The sequence below is a fragment of the Somniosus microcephalus genome, chromosome 28 (genome assembly GCF_052327205.1).
Source record: "Somniosus microcephalus isolate GS21.2 chromosome 28, FLI_Smic_1.0, whole genome shotgun sequence".
In the NCBI taxonomy this organism is placed as follows: Eukaryota; Metazoa; Chordata; class Chondrichthyes; order Squaliformes; family Somniosidae; genus Somniosus; species Somniosus microcephalus.
In genome coordinates, this window is record NC_141014.1 from 32,442,330 (window position 1) to 32,458,328 (window position 15,999).

Sequence of the window (15,999 nt, forward strand, 5' to 3'; positions counted from 1 at the left end):
CTGTCACTCTCTCCCCCCTCTCTCTCTCTCCCTCTCTCTGTCACTCTCTCCCTCTCCCTCTGTGTCTCTTTCTGTGACTCTCTCCCTCTGTCACTCTCTCCCCTGTCTCTATCTCTCTCTCGCTCTCTCTCTCACTCTCTCTCTCTGTCCCAGGCTCTCAGCGTCTCTGGCCCTTGTCCCTCCTGTGTCTCGGTCCCTCCCCGGGGGAATGCCAGTGCTGTCTGCCAGGGTGCAGGGAGGGGATCGGGTGTCCCTCAGCCTCTCTCTGATCTAGAGGTCTCTTATCTCCCGGCCCGTCGCTCCCAGCCGATCGCGCAGTGGGAGTAGGAGCGGGAGCAGGTGCAGGGTCGAGACGCAAAGATGCCGGAGCTCAAGAAACCAGGTCAGTGACCCTGGGTCCCAGGGGAGTCCTCCCGTTTAGGAACACATTGCAAAAAATAGTTTGCAAACTTTAAAATAACAATCTTTAAACTCTGTGTGTGATCTGACCTTATTTATTTCTCCAATGGGAATAGTTATTAATAATGCAAAATAATTTAGTTTAAATCTTTTGAACAATTTGGACAATAAAGAGAACGCTTTATATTTTATATGTCATTTTATATATTTATATTGGCTATAGCGTAAATTGTGAATTCAAACTTGGGGAAAATGCAACTTAGATTTTTTGCTGGAAGTTCTTTTAATGAAATAAAAACACTTTTTGAGGCGATTCTGTATCTCGGCTGTGCCAGAATCACAGAGAATTCTTTTTATATAAACTCCTGGCATTTACCTCTGCTATTCCACTGGGACAGGCAGCTAAAGGGCTGCAGATTGAGCCTGGGGATGAGTAAATATCAAACGCAAGGTGCACATTCAGGTTTGCAAAATTGAAGCATTTCCCAATCTTCATTATTCTCAAAACAAGCAACTCTTGAGGCACCGTATTTGACATAAGCTTTTTGTTGTGATCTGGAACGCGCTGCCTGAAAGGGCGGTGGAAGCAGATTCAATAGTAACTTTCAAAAGAGAATTGGATAAATACTTGAAAAGGAAACATTTGCAAGGCTGTGAGGAAAGAGCAGGGGGGTGGGAGTGGGACGATGGGCCGAATGGCCACCTCCTGTGCTGCATTATTCTCTGAGGTGTCCTAACAAACATGCAATATTATTTCTGTAGTTGCATTAATATTATTGCTATTCTTTTTAAAAAATGTAATGAAAAAGCTATTTAGAATTGGAGTATTTGAGAGTTCTAGTAAGGGGCAGGGCAGAATATAGCTTGGGGGGGGTGGGGCGTGTTTGGAGAATTTGAGATGTTTGCTGGCAAGTGGAGTTCGCTATTGGAGGCTTAACCTTTTCTTTAATATTAATTCCTTGGGATGTGGGCGTCGCCGCCAAGGCCGGCATTTATTGCTCATTCCTAATTACCCTCGAGAAGGTGGTGAGCCACCTTCTTGAACCGCTGCAGTCCGTGTGGTGAAGGTGCTCCCACAGTGCTGTTAGGGAGGTTTGATAATCTGTTTCAATATCAAACTGTGAGGTGAGGGGGTGGGGGGGGGGGAACGGACCCAAATTATCTTATTTTGGGCGGGGGGGGGGGGAATTAAAGTTGAGGAGCACAGCCCCCTTCCCACTACAGACTGTGTACAGTTTACCCTGGAGTCCACCTTTATTTTAGTCACCCAAGTCAAACGTTATTTCATTCCCCCCCCCACCCCTCAAGTGTTTTCTTCTCCTCTCTCTAGGCCTGTAGTCACTAGAGTTTAGAAGAATGAGAGGGGATCTCATTGAAACGTATAAAGTTCTGACAGGGCTAGACAGACTGGATGCAGGGAGGATGTTTCCCCTGGCTGGGGGGTCTCTAGAACGAGGGGTCACAGTCTCAGGATACGGGGTAGGACATTTAGGACTGAGATGAGGAGAAATTTCTTCACTCAGAGGGCGGTGAACCTGTGGAATTCTCTACCGCAGAAGGCTGTGGAGGCCAAGTCACTGAATATATTTAAGAAGGAGATAGATAGATTTCTAGACACAAAAGGCATCAAGGGGTATGGGGAGAGAGCGGGAATATGGTATTGAGATAGAGGATCAGCCATGATCATATTGAATGGCGGAGCAGGCTCGAAGGGCCGAATGGCCAACTCCTGCTCCTATTTTTTCTATGTTTCTCCCCTTGCGGCATAATCCTTGGGTGCAATAGCATATCTGCCCAACCTCCTCCAGGCTGCACTGACAGGAAATCAGAGCTCGTTTGCACAGTGGGTTCTGAAGGAGGAAAGGGCAGGTGAGCACCCTCTTTCAGATGCCGTGAAAAAAGGAAGGAACTTGCATTTCTATAGCGCCTTTCACCACCTCAGGATGTCCCAAAGCGCTTTACAGCCAATGATGCGCATTCGAAGTGCGGTCACTGTCGTGATGTGCCCTTCCAGCATTCTCTTCCCCCCCCGCCAAAAAAATTACGTTCCCCCTCGCAGTCTGAAAGTATTGAAAGGTTAAGACTCTAATGACCAACTCCTTACAAAGACCTCAAACTCACGAAACTCTTTTAACTCACAGAACCCACCGCCCCCCCCCACCATGAGTTGGTTCTTAAATTCTGCCCCTCCCCCCTTGGCGGAACTCTCAAGAATACTCCAATTCGAAATAGATTTTAAAATGAACAGAAATAATAAATGATGCAACGACGGAAATCATTTCTAGCTCTGAGAATGTGAAGATCGGGACAGATTCGGATCGGCGCCAATTCGCAAACGTGTAAATGCAACTTGCCTTTAATATTTACCTAACCCCCCACATCGGCACCAGTCGCAACCTGTGGCCCTGCCCCCCACCCCCTCTCGTCACATTACGCTGCCTTTCCCAGTGGAACAGCAGATGTAAACGCCAGGAGTTTAAGAAAAGCGGTTTTGCCCTTTCTCTTTTTTTTTGTCGGCCTTTTGACCCCTTGCATTTTACGGTGTGATATTTCCATGATCCCAGCAGCTCATGTGATGCAGAGCCGAGGCCCCGTCTGCCCTCGCAGGCGGACGTAAAAGATCCTATTTCGATGAAGAGCCAGGGGCAGCACGGTGGCATAGTGGTTAGCACTGTTGCCTCACAGCGCCAGAGACCCGGGTTCGAATCCGGCCTCGGGCGACTGTCTGTGTGGAGTTTGCACATTCTCCCCGTGTTTGCGTGGGTTTTCTCCGGGTGCTCCGGTTTCCTCCCACAGTCCAAAGATGTGCGGGTTAGGTTGATTGGCTATGATAAATTGACCCTTAGTGTTAGGGGGATTAAATACGTGGGGTTACAGGGATAGGGTGGGATATGTGTTGGTGTAGGGATTACGGGGATCGGGTGGGATATGTGTCGGTGCAGGGGTTACGGGGATCGGGTGGGATATGTGTCGGTGCAGGCTTGATGGGCCGAAACGGCCTCTATCTGCACTGTGGGGTTTCTGTGATTCTGTGATTGATTCCCGGTGCCCTAAAAACATAGAAAAATAGGAGCAGGAGTTGGCCATTCGGACCTTCGAGCCTGCTCCGCCATTCAATATGATCATGGCTGATCCTCTACCTCAATACCATATTCCTGCTCTCTCCCCATACCCCTTGATGCCTTTTGTGTCTAGAGACTTGACCTCCACAGCCTTCTGTGGTAGAGAATTCCACAGGTTCACCACCCTCTGAGTGAAGACATTTCTCCTCATCTCAGTCCTAAATGTCCTACCCTGTATCCTGAGACTGTGACCCCTCGTTCTAGACCGCCCCCCCAGCCAGGGGAAACATCCTCCCTCATCCTGGGCCCCAAATTTATCCCTCAACCAACATTTGAAAAAACAGATGATCTGGTCATTTTCACATTGCTGTTGTGGGAGCTTGCTGTGCGCAAATTGGCTGCCCGCGTTGCCCACATTACAACAGTGACTACACTCCAAAAAGTGCTTCATTGGTTGTAAAGCGCTTTGGGACGTCCTGAGGTCGTGAAAGGCGCTATATAAATGCAAGCCCTTCCTTATCTTCCTCTCTATCCGCGCACACGCCCCTTTATATAACTTGACCTTCACGCCTATCCATAACCCCATGTTTATCCAGCTCCTTTCTTCCAAAAGGCCAGGGCTAATCGACACAGCATTAACTGCAACCCTTCGCTCCTGAAGGAAATATGGCGGTGGTTTAGATCAGATAACCCCAGCGGCCCCCTCGAGGGGTTAAAGCGACAATATTGGTAACGAAATATCTCGCCACCAGTCAACGGTGGACATGCTGAAAATAGCGCCTGACATGTTAAGTTGTCTTAAAACTGCTGTCAAACTAATTTGAAGCCTGTCTCGCGGGGTATCGGGTTTCCATACTGAGGGGGATTGCAGACTTTGGCAGTGTATCATTTCATCTTATCTCGTGCCCCTGAGCCCTGGTGAGGGAGGGGGTGAGGAGAGGAGGGGAGGGCGAGCAGTCTTCTCTGCCCCTAATAGGACCGACTACCAGCGCCACTCCTCTCAGCCTGGCTGCGTGACTTTAACCCAACACTAATGCTGAGTGTTAGACATCCTGTCCCTGGAAAATAAATTAAGTAACAGGATTTAAAGGAGCATTAAGTTAAATCCCATCAACCAACACTTAAGGCTCATAAAACATTTTAATGTTTGTCTTTTTTCCATTCTCCCTTCCAGTCAAACTATCTTTTCCTCAGTAATTTTAACACCCCACCTCCCCGCCTCTCTTGCTGTGTCTCTGTCTATATTGCTCCCTTTATGTCTGCCTCTGTCACCGTCTCACTTTTTTTCTCTCTCTGCCTGTCCATGTCTGTCTCTCTCTCATTGTCTGTCTCTCTCAATTCCCCTTCCCGTCTCTCACTGTCTGCCTTTGTGCCTCACTCTGTGTGTGTGTCTCTCTCTCTCTGCCTACTGCTGCTGCCTCTGTCTGTCTCTCTCTCTTTGCCTGTCTCTATCTGTCTCTCCCCCTCACTTTCTGTCTCTGCGTCTGCGTGCATCGCTCTCGCTGTCTCTGTCTCTTCTGTTCCTTTCTGCCTCTGTGTGCCCCTCTTTGTCTCTGTCTCTTTTACCACAGTCTATCTCTTTTTGCCCCGTCACTCTTAGAGGGCTAATTTCGGATGATTTGCAGCTCCCGTTAGTGCCCTAAGAGGGTGCTAACGGGGTGCAAATCAACGAGTGCCTGGGCGCAGCGCCGCTAACGCATCCCGCGAAATTCAGTGGGAGGTTAGCGGCGGTGCTAACCGTTAGCGCCGTGCGGTGCTGTGCCGCTGGCAATGACGTCATCGCCGTGCGCAGCGCCCTGCTCACACCCCGGCTGTAACATTGGGTGGCGCCCCCCCAACTTACCGCCAGATGCTATGTCCACCGGGGTCAGGGGGGGCCTACCTGCGGCCGGGATGGCGCTAGTTAAAGGGGAGGTGGCGGGTGGCCATTTTTGTTGCTGGCCACCTGCCAGCACCTGCCTCCCGGGCCCCCTTGAAGCCCCCCAGCGGGTTGCTGGCTGCTCTCCGTGAGCCCAGCATTCCTCTTGAGTGCTGGGCTCGTTTGCCGGCACTCCCGATCCCTGCTGGTCCAGCTGGGCGCCGGGGCACGCTGCGCCAGGCCCCTCCCCTTTAATAAGGGGAGAAAAGCCTGCAGTACCGCAGCACGTATCGCTGCGGTTTTGGCTCGCAGCGCCCCAAGAGGGAGGTGGGGTCGCTTCCAGTCGTGCCCTGCCTCCCTCTCGGGGCGCTACCAGGGAAAATCAGCCAAAAGGACGCTAACTTTTTCAGGGCGCTACCCAATTTTTACCCCTTAATCTTCTCGTTTTCATGTCCACTTTTTCTTAATTTACTGAGCTTTTGTCTTCACTTTTTCACGAGGATAAAACAAAATAGATGGCAGGAGAGAAACTGAGTCATAAAAAGAACCTCAGAACATCCCAAAGCGCTTTACAGTCAATGCAGTGCTTTTAAAGTGTAGGAATGTAGGAAACACGCAGCCAATTTGCGCACAGCAAGGTTCCACAAGCAGCAATGTGATAGTTTTTTTGTAATTTGTTCCTGGGATGTGGGTGTATTGCCCATTCCAGATAATCTGTTTGAGGGATAAACACTGGCCAGATCACCCCAGCTGTTCTTCAAGTAGTGCCATTGGGGTCTTTTACGTCCTTCTGAGGGGGGGCCAGACGTTAATCGTCACATCCGACAGTGCAGAGCTCCCTCAGGGCTGCAAGCCCAGAATACTGACATAGAGTCATAGAGTTATACAGCACAGAAAGAGGCCCTTCGGCCCATCGTGTCCGCACCGGCCATCAAGCCCTGTCTATTCTAATCCCATTTTCCAGCACTTGGTCCGTAGCCTTGTATGCTATGGCGTTTCAAGTGCTCATCTAAATACTTCTTGAATGTTGTGAGGGTTCCTGCCTCTACCACCCTTTCAGGTAGTGAGTTCCAGATTCCAACCACCCTCTGGGTGAATTTTTTTTTCCTCAAATCCCCTCTAAACCTCCTGCCCCTTACCTTGAAACTATGCCCCCTGGTTATTGACCCCTCTACTAAGGGGAAAAGTTCCTTTCTATCTATCCTATCTATGCCCCATATAATTTTGTACACCTCAATCAGGTCCCCCCTCAGCCTTCTCTGCTCTAAGGAAAACAACCCCAGCCTGTCCAGTCTCTCTAGCGTTTTGTACAGCTCCATCATAACCTCCCTGCTCTTGCCTTCATTAGCCGAGGCATAGAATATAAGTATCCCATATGCCTTTTTAACCACCTTATCTACCTGTCCTGCTGCCTTCAGGGATCTATGTACATGCACACCAAGGTCCCTCTGATCCTCTGTCCTTCCTAGGGTCCTACCATTCATTGTATATTCCCTTGCCTTGTTAGTCCTCCCAAAATGCATCACCTCACACTTTTCAGGGTTAAATTCCGTTTGCCACTGTTCTGCCCATCTGACCAACTCGTCTATATCGTCCTGTAGTCTGGAGCGGGAGCTTGAACCCACAACCTTCCGACTCAGTAGGCAAGAGTGTCGCCCACTGAACCACGGCTGACACCTGGGTGTTGGTGAGAACATTTGTGTCCTTCTGGTAACAAAGCCCCCCCGATTTCCTCAGCCTCTCAAACGAATGACTTGGCGTGTTCTTGATCAGATCATCGGCAAGTGTCAAACCGACAGAAATGACACTGGTGTGCAATTTTGAAAGTTTAGGCAGAAATTTGACGTGGGTATCAAACAGCTTAGACGCTGAACAGGTTTCTGAAGAATCTCTTGACAACTCGCACGCCTTGGGGCGTTTTATACAAAGTTAAAGGCGCCATATAAATGCAAGTCGTGATGAAGGCTTCCTCTGCCACGTATCCTCTAGCTAAATCAGGACGTGCGTACGTTGTCAACATCAACAACTTGCCTTTGTATAGCGCCATTTACATAGTTAAACGTCCCAAGACGCTTCACAGGAGCGATTATCAAACAAAATCTGACACCGAGCCACATAAGGAGATATTAGGGCAGGTGATCAAAAGCTTGGTCAAAGAGGTAGGTTTTAAGGAGCATCTTGAAGGAGGAGAGAGAGGTAGCGAGGTGGATAGGTTTAGGCAGGGAATTCCAGAGCTTAGGGCCTAGGCAGCTGAAGGCGCGGCCGCCAGTGGTAGAGCAATAGAAATCGGGGGATGCGCAAGAGTCCAGAGTTGGAGGAACGCCGAGATCTCGGAGGGTTGTGGGGCCGGAGGAGGTTACAGAGGTGGGGGGGGGGGGGGGGGCAAGGGCCGTGGAGGGATTTGGGAACAAGCATGAGAATTTTAAAATCGAGGCTGAAATTCCGAAGAGAGGAAATCTTCCGAGGCGCGCTCACCGAATCACCGCGCACGCTGGCCACAGGAGTTCCACAGACAAGCGGCATGAGCAGACCCCCCTCCTCCCGTCCTTGCTCCCCAACCCACGCCAAGCCAGTGAATTAATGGTTCAGGACCAAGTGCTGGCCTGTAATCTAATCAAGGAGTTCAAATGATAGCTCTAACCCAAGGGAGCTTTGACGGCTCAACTCATTTGAAGTAAGATTGTAACGTTCTTGTATTCTTTAGATGCTTCAGCTATATTATACAGCGATAGTCATCTGATATACACAGTAGATGCGATGGAGTCCATCACCACTAATATGGCACTGCCATTCAGTTTCATTATTCTATAATTAATGCCCAATGGCTCGCATTGCCATCTGTTTGGGACCGACCAGAAGTTTCCAGACTGTTAACCGGACACCAAGAGACTGCTCATTCCAGTCGCCGTCTCGCTCCTCTACTTCCTGCATCCCAACCAATCAGCTATCGAGGGTGTTCAGTGATTTTCTTTTTATAGCAAAAGCAAAGCAAACTCCAGGAACTAAAGCTATGGTGAGATGAAGTATCTGGAGCGCTCTGCCTGAAAGGGCAGTGGGATCAGATTCCACAGGAACCTATCCAAGGAAATTGGACGTGTAGTTGAAGAGGGCTAATTTGCAGGGCTTATGGGGAAAAAGTTGGGGTGTGGGACTAAATGGGAGAGCTCCGTCAAAGAGCCGGCACGGGCACGATGGGCCGAATGGCCTCCTCCTGTGCTGTAAGATTCTAAGTAGCGTTTGGAGGAGGCTCGTGTGGAAGTTAAGCTCCGGCATAGACCAGTTGGGCCGAATGGCCTGCTTCTATGCTGTAGACTTGATGTAACTCGAGTCCCTTTGCCTGCCCAGTTTTCGACCTACAGCCAGGTCCGATCACGACTATAATATTCATGGAAGGCGCTTTTAATATTTCACATTATTTATAAATGTCAGGGGCTCATCAGCAGCCATGGGGATGAAAAGGAGCGATCACACACCAGAATCCATAAGGATTTTCCTTAATGCTGTCCCATGCCCTGAGTTATGACTGTGTAAAGGGATCACATTTCCAAAGAAGCTGCCATCTGTTCCTTCTTTGGCTCACTTTTTGATTTGTCGGGGTCCGTGACTTAAATAAGGATACACTTTGCAGATAGAGTTTAAAGTAGGGCATAAATCACAGGAGTTGGGCTCCTTGACAGCCCACAGTCAGCAGCCAAGTCCTCCCTCAGCTCCTGAGTCAGCTCGGTGCCCAGGTCAGAGCTGTAAATCCTCACAGTTAATGGCCGAAAGGGCGTGGTGACGAGGACAGAGCAAGAGAGAGAGAGAGAGAGAGAACGCCAGTGGGACCAGAGACTTGGGAGCAGTCTGCCAAACTAAAGGACAGGACAGAGCCTAACTTTTACACGCTGTCTTTCATATCCCAAAGCGCTAAACGGCCAATTAATTTACTTTGGAAGCGTAGTCACCGATGTGCCGTAGGCCAATGCGCCGGCACAGTTTTGTGCACAGCAAGATCCCACAGGCAGCAACGACATAAATGACCAGTTAGTCGGGTTTGCCGCGTTGTTGGTTGAATATTGGCCGGAGCACCAATGGAGCTCTTTGCTCCTCTTCAGAATAGTGCTGTTATAAATCTCATCATTCATCAAGAAACTACTCATGAAGTAACGCTGGACGGCCAGCTGGTGGTGCCGTCCAAGGAGTATAAATACTCGGGCGTGGGCCCAGCTTGCCAGGGACATTTTGTAAGACAAGGAACTAGTGAAGTACAACTAGACCTCCATGTTCTGAAACAAGTTGATTAAAGCCTTGCTTTATACTCAAACCAAGTGCGTAGTGAGTTTTATTACGTCAAGTGCCATGGCAGCTTTTCTGTCCACCTGGCCAGGCAGACGGGGCCTCAGTCTCAACCAATGGCCAGCTCCTCTGACAATGTAGCACCCTCTTGGTGCTGCATTGGAGTGTCAGCCTAGGTTATGTGCTTGAACCCACGACCTTCTGACAAGTGACAATGGTCCCCCTATGGCTCCGTGGGTGAAGACACCACCTGATGTGAACTATACGTGGAAGATCCCGGCTTCGGTTCCCAGTTTGAGCTGAGTTAGCTGATAAAAAGAAAAAGAAAGATTTGCATTTATATCGCGCCATTCGTGACCTCCTGACCTCCCAAAGCGCTTTACAGTCATTGAATTGCTGCAATGTAGGGAACTGTGGCAGAGAATATGCACACAACGAGATCCCACAAACAGCATTGAGATAATAACCAAATAAGCTGTTTTTTGAGGGATAAATATTGGCCAGGACACCGGGGATAACTCCCCTGCTCTTCTTCGGAATAGTGCCATGAGGTTGCTTACGTCCACTTGAGAGAGCAGACGGGCACTCGGTTTAACGTCTGATCTGAAAGACGGCACCTCGAACAGTGCAGCACTCCCTCAGCACCGCACTGGAAGCGTCAGCCTAGATTTTTGTGCTCGGTCTCTGGAGTGGGACTTGAACCCACAACCTTCTGACTCAGAGGCGAGACAGCTTACCCGCTGAGCCAAGGCTGGGCGAGCATTAGTTGGGGTGTTACACTGGCTTCAGTGCCCTGGGCTACGGAGGGGGACAGTCGACCTGAGCTTTTGCACCCGATCACCATGTGGGCAAAGGGTGGGCACGGGATCAGGCTGAGCTATGATGGTGTCTGTTATAAATCTCATCATTCAAGAAACCACTCGTGAAATAACGCTGGACGGCCAGCTGGTGGCGCCGTCCAAGGAGTATAAATACTCGGGCGTGGGCCCAGCTTGCCAGGGACATTTTGTAAGACAAGGAACTAGTGAAGTACAACTAGACCTCCATGTTCTGAAACAAGTTGATTAAAACCTTGCTTTATGTTCAAACCAAGTGCGTAGTGAGTTTTATTATGTCAGTGTCCATGGTCAAGAAGCCTTTCTGGGCTTACCCAGGAAGAATGGCACTGGTAGGCTGTCAGTGCCTGGGGAACTAGAGCTCAGCAAGGTGCCAGGGCCTTTGGGAGAGGAGCGTGAAAAAGTCAGGAGGAAAACCCAGGAGAAGAGAAGAAAGAAAGACTTGCATTTATATCACGCCTTTCACAACCTCAGGACATCCCAAAGCGCTTCACAGCATTTTAAAAGTGTAGTCACTGTTGTAATGTAGGAGGTTCAGAGAAGGTTCACTCGGTTGATTCCGGAGATGAGGGGGTTGACGTATGAGGAAAGGTTGAGCAGGTTGGGCCTCTACTCATTGGAGTTCAGAAGAATGAGAGGCGATCTTATCGAAACATATAAGATTGTGAGGGGGATTGATCGGGTGGATGCGGGGAGGATGTTTCCACGGATGGGTGAGACTAGAACTAGGGGGCATAATCTTAGAATAAGGGGCTGCCCTTTCAAAACTGAGATGAGGAGAAACTTCTTCACTCAGAGGGTAGTAAATCTATGGAATTTGCTACCCCAGAGAGCTGTGGAAGCTGCGACATTAAATAAATTTAAAACGGAGATAGACAGTTTCCTAGCAGATAAGGGAATTAAGGGTTACGGGGAGAGGGCAGGGAAGTGGACGTGAGTCTAGGTTCGGATCAGCCATGATCCTATTGAATGGCGGAGCAGGCCCGAGGGGCCGTATGGCCTAATCCTGCTCCTACTTCTTATGTTCTTATATATTAATATAATGAAGGGGACGGAGGAGGGTGAGAGAAGGAGAGAGATCGAAGAGTTAAAGTGGAACAACAACAAAAATGGAATGGGGAGGAGTAGAAAGAAAGAAAAGGGAAATTCAGGCAAAGGAACTCGGAGAAAACTAAATCTTAAGATATAATTAAACAAGGCAGAGAGAAATGGAGACAGCACGCAGGAAAAATGAAGAAAGGAAGAATCTATATATCCTTTCCCTCAACCATCCATCAAATCTGTGATTAAGCACATCTACCCGCTGCCTCAGCCCCCAATGGCTACATCTCCTTCCTCTCAAATGATAATAAATATGAGTTTCATATCATAGAATCATAGAAGTTTACAGCACAGAAGGAGGCCATTCAGCCCATCGTGTCTGTGCCGGCTGAGAAAGAGCGATCCAGCCTAATCCCACTTTCCAGCTCTTGGTCCGTAGCCCTGTAGGTTACGGCACTTCACGTGTATTTCCAAATATCTTTTAAATGTGATGAGGGTTTCTGCCTCGACCACCCTTTCAGGCAGTGAGTTCCAGACCCCCACCACCCTCTGGGTGAAGAAAGTTCTCCTGTAATCCTTCTACCAATTACTTTAAATCTATGCCCCCTGGTTATTGACCTCTCTGCTAAGGGAAATAGGTCCTTCCTCTCCACACATAATTTTATACACCTCAATCAAGTCTCCCCTCAGCCTCCTCTGTTCCAAAGAAAACAACCCCAGCCCATCCAATCTTTCCAAATTACAGAGGGAGAAACAGGCAGTGAGAAATACCCCTTCGCTGGGACTTTCCTCATGACCTCTCCCGAGTGGAAACTCCCAATGCTCGTGACTTCCAAAACAGTTACTGTGGGTTGAAGAGCGCAGTTGGGCATCATAATAGCCCGGAGGCGTTTGTTTATATGATTGCGCCTCTGTGAAGCCCTTGCTACGTTAAAGGCACTACATAAATGCAAGTTGTTGAGGCGACCTTGACTGGCCGAAGAGATGATGGGATCCGGCTTCTGTGCATGTGTTTGGTTCAGCTGTTTGCTGGGGTGCCCACTACAGCGGGGCTACATAGAGTTACGTAGTCTGTACAGCAGAGAAACAGGCCGTTCAGACCAACAGGTCTATGCTGGTATTTATACGCTCCACACGAGCCTCCTCCCACCCTTCTTCATCTAAACCTGTCAGCATGTCCTTCTATTCCTTTCTCCCTCATGTGCTTATCTAGCTTCCCCTTAAATGCATCTGTGCTATTCACCTCAACCACTCCCTGTGGTAGCGAGTTCCACATCCTAACCACTCTCCGGGTAAAGAAGTTTCTCCTGAATTCCCCATTGGATTTATTAGTGGCTCTCTTATATTGATGGCCCCTAGTTCTGGTCTCGCCCATCAGCAGAAACATCTTCTCTACGTCTACCCTAGCAAACCCTTTCATAATCTTAAAGACCTCGATCAGGTCAACCTTCTCTTTTCTCAAGAAAACAGCCTGTTCAACCTTTCCTGATAATTATAACCTCTCAGTTCTGGTATCATCCTTGTAAATCTTTTTCTGTGTCTGCTCCAGTGCCTCAATATCCATTTTGTATAATATTGGTTCCCTCGGCCTTATAAGAGAAAGAGCGGGTTGACCTCACTGTGCATTCTGGGAGCCTAGACGGCCATATTGGGAAGTCACTGTGTAAGAAATAATGAAAAATGTGTGTCACGTACCATTTTAACCTTGCAATTGCAGTTTTAAAAGAAGGTTTTGTGCTCCTCTACTCTTTCTTTTCCTCCCTCCCCTCTTCTTCCTCATCTCTTGCCTTGCGGTGGCCTATATCTTTGATTTCTTCTTCTTCCCCCCCCCCCCGAATCAGCTGCCTTCACCAAGAAGCCGCAGGGCCAAACGGGGAGTCTGGGCGGGAAGGCGGAGTTTGTGGCCGAGGTGGATAAGCTGAACGTGAAGGTGAAGTGGCAGAAGGGCGGGAAGGACCTCATCGCCGGCCCCAAGTACACCATCAAGGCGGAGGGCAAGAAGCACACGCTGATCATCAATGACCTGGCCAAGCAGGACGCCTCGGTTTACATGGCTGTGTTGGGCAGGGCCAAGGAGAAGTTTGAGCTCCAAGTGAAGGAAGCCGGTGAGTAACGTTCTGGCAGTGAACCACTCGCCTACATATTCACCAGAACCAGATGAGCTGGGCATTGGCCAAGGTTGTCCATTAATTAATCAGGATGTATTTTATTACCTTACAGAAAAGAGTGTGGCCGAACCAGTCCCTGGTAAGTACTCTCTGTTTCTCTCATGTGGTTTCAGCATTGTTTTTTAAAAAAAAATACACTTTACCGCAGAGCACTCTCTATACAGTGGTCGTAGAAATCTGGAAAACTCTCCTCAAAAGGCTGTGGATGCTGAGGGACAATTGGAGCTTTCAAAACTTGGAGTTTTCAAGACTTGAGATTTTTTGTTAGGCAAGGGTATCGAGGGACATGGAGCGAAGGCAGGTAAATGGTGTTGCGGCACAGATCAGCCACAATCTCATTGAACGGCGGAGCAGGCTCGAGGGGCTGAATGGCCCCCTCCTGTTCCTATGTTCTCTATGTAAAGTGATGGACTCTCTACTCTCAGTCTCTCCCTTCTGAAAGTGTTGCTGTGATGGGCTTCCATGTACACCAGCCGAACTCACAAAAGTGGGCAAAAGTTCATCACACACACGAGATTAGACCGTTGGTTATCCAGCGGCCGTGCCTTCTGCTGCCTAGGCCCTAAGCGCTGGAACTCCCTCCCTAAACCTCTCCACCTCTCTACCCCCCTCTCCTTTTTTAAGACGCTCCTTAAAACCTACCTATTTGACCAAGCTTCTAGTCAGCTGTCGTAATATCTCCTTATGTGGCTCAGTGTCAAACGTTGTTTGATAATCAATCCCGTGAAGCACCTTGGGACGTTTTACTACGTTAAAGGCGCTATATAAATATACGTTGTTGTTGTTTCTGTGTGAGGGGACTTCCTGCCAATATTGACACAGTCCTAAGAACCCTTTGCAAATACTGACACACTCCTGCGGACCCTCTTTAAATATTAACATCCTCCCAAAGACTCCTAATAAGTACTGACACACTCCCCAGGCTTGCATACAAATATTAACACTCTCCCAGGCATACTCTGCAAATATTGAAACAGTCCGAGGGACCCCTTTCAAATACTGATATACTCTTAGGAACCGCCTAGAAATATTAACAGATTCTCCGGGCTGGATTTTGTCAATGGGGACGTGATGGAGGCGGGACTCCCACTTTTTGGGGTTGTAGTCCCACCTCCATCGATTTGTGGCCAACCCACGCGATTTTCCTTTGATTGACCTTGTTAAGCCTGCCCAGCGGGCTCAGCAGTCCAATTAAGGGACACCTGGTTACAGGTGACGTTAGGGATTGCCATTTCATCTGTCAAGAGCTTTTGACAGATGAAATATCAGCATTTGACAGCTCTGTGAAGCTGTCAAACACTGACAATCTGACTTCTAACTTGAGTCCTTCTCCACAGACTCAGTTAGAAATCTCTCCAGAACAGAAAGCAGAATGCTGCAACTTTTGACAGCTCGCAGCCATTCTGCTTTCTGTGCCGGTGAGATGAGGGACTCCCGAGACCTGAAGGAAGGAAGTAAAGGTAAGTAAAACTTATTTAAACACTTTACACACACCAAACACACTTACCTCTGCACTCATGCACCCATCACTCACCTGAACACCGGACATCTCGAACCCTCCAAGCCCTTCAGCCCGACGGCCCGCCTCACTAACTTGCCGTGGTTTGGAGCCGTCGGGAATCCCACACTTCAGGGCTAAAAATAGGGATTAGGCCAAAAACTGCCTGTTAACTACCTGTTAACAGGCAGTTAATTGGCACTAATCCCCTTCCCGCCTCGGGGAGGCGGCTCCCAGCACAGGTCGGGTACCCGCCTCCTGGGAAACGGGCATGGAGGTGGGTTGGGGGCGGGAAGGGTTCCTGCCCCCCAATTCTGCAATTTTTCCCCCACTCCTGCCTCCAAACCCGCCTCCACGGGGCTTGGAAATTCGAGCCCTCCCTCTCTGAACTTCCAAAAGACAGTGGCAGCACACAAGAAAAATAGGTCCATCATTGCAGGAAATGCTTTGACTTAATGTACAGCAACTGAGGTAACATTCTAATAGGTCAACAAATACAGAATAATATAAACTAATGATAAGAGATGGGCAGCAATTTGATGACCCCCAGGGACTGAGACCCCTAGGATCTGGGAATTTGATACAAGTGGGAAAAAAAAAGATAATGGAGAAAATACTGGGACTTAAGATAGACAAATCTCCAGGACCTGATGGTTTCCGCCCCAGGGTATTAAAAGAAACAGGTAAGGGCATTAGTCATAATTTTCCAAAGCTCTCTCGAATTAGGAACTGCGCCTTTGGATTGGAAAATTGTAGATGTCACTCCACTACTTAAGAAGGGTAACTACGGACTTGTCAGTTTAACATAAGTTGTGGAATCTGTCATTAGAGACAGAGTGACTGAACACTCGGACAAGTACCA

The 15,999-nt window shown here is 48.8% G+C and overlaps 1 protein-coding gene across 3 annotated transcripts in view; it reads left to right on the plus strand.

Annotated features, from left to right (window-relative positions):
• Positions 1 to 291: 291 nt before the first annotated feature.
• The window catches only part of mybpc2a (myosin binding protein Ca), a 112,057-nt gene continuing 96,349 nt past the window's right edge, over positions 292 to 15,999 (plus strand). For all 3 annotated transcript variants that reach the window (XM_085969737.1, XM_085969739.1, XM_085969738.1), the window contains exons 1-3: positions 292 to 382; positions 13,313 to 13,576; positions 13,692 to 13,718. In XM_085969737.1, coding sequence (XP_085825863.1) covers positions 361 to 382; positions 13,313 to 13,576; positions 13,692 to 13,718 — 313 coding nt within the window. In that variant the 5' untranslated portion in view covers positions 292 to 360. The remainder of the gene's footprint in view (positions 383 to 13,312; positions 13,577 to 13,691; positions 13,719 to 15,999) is intronic.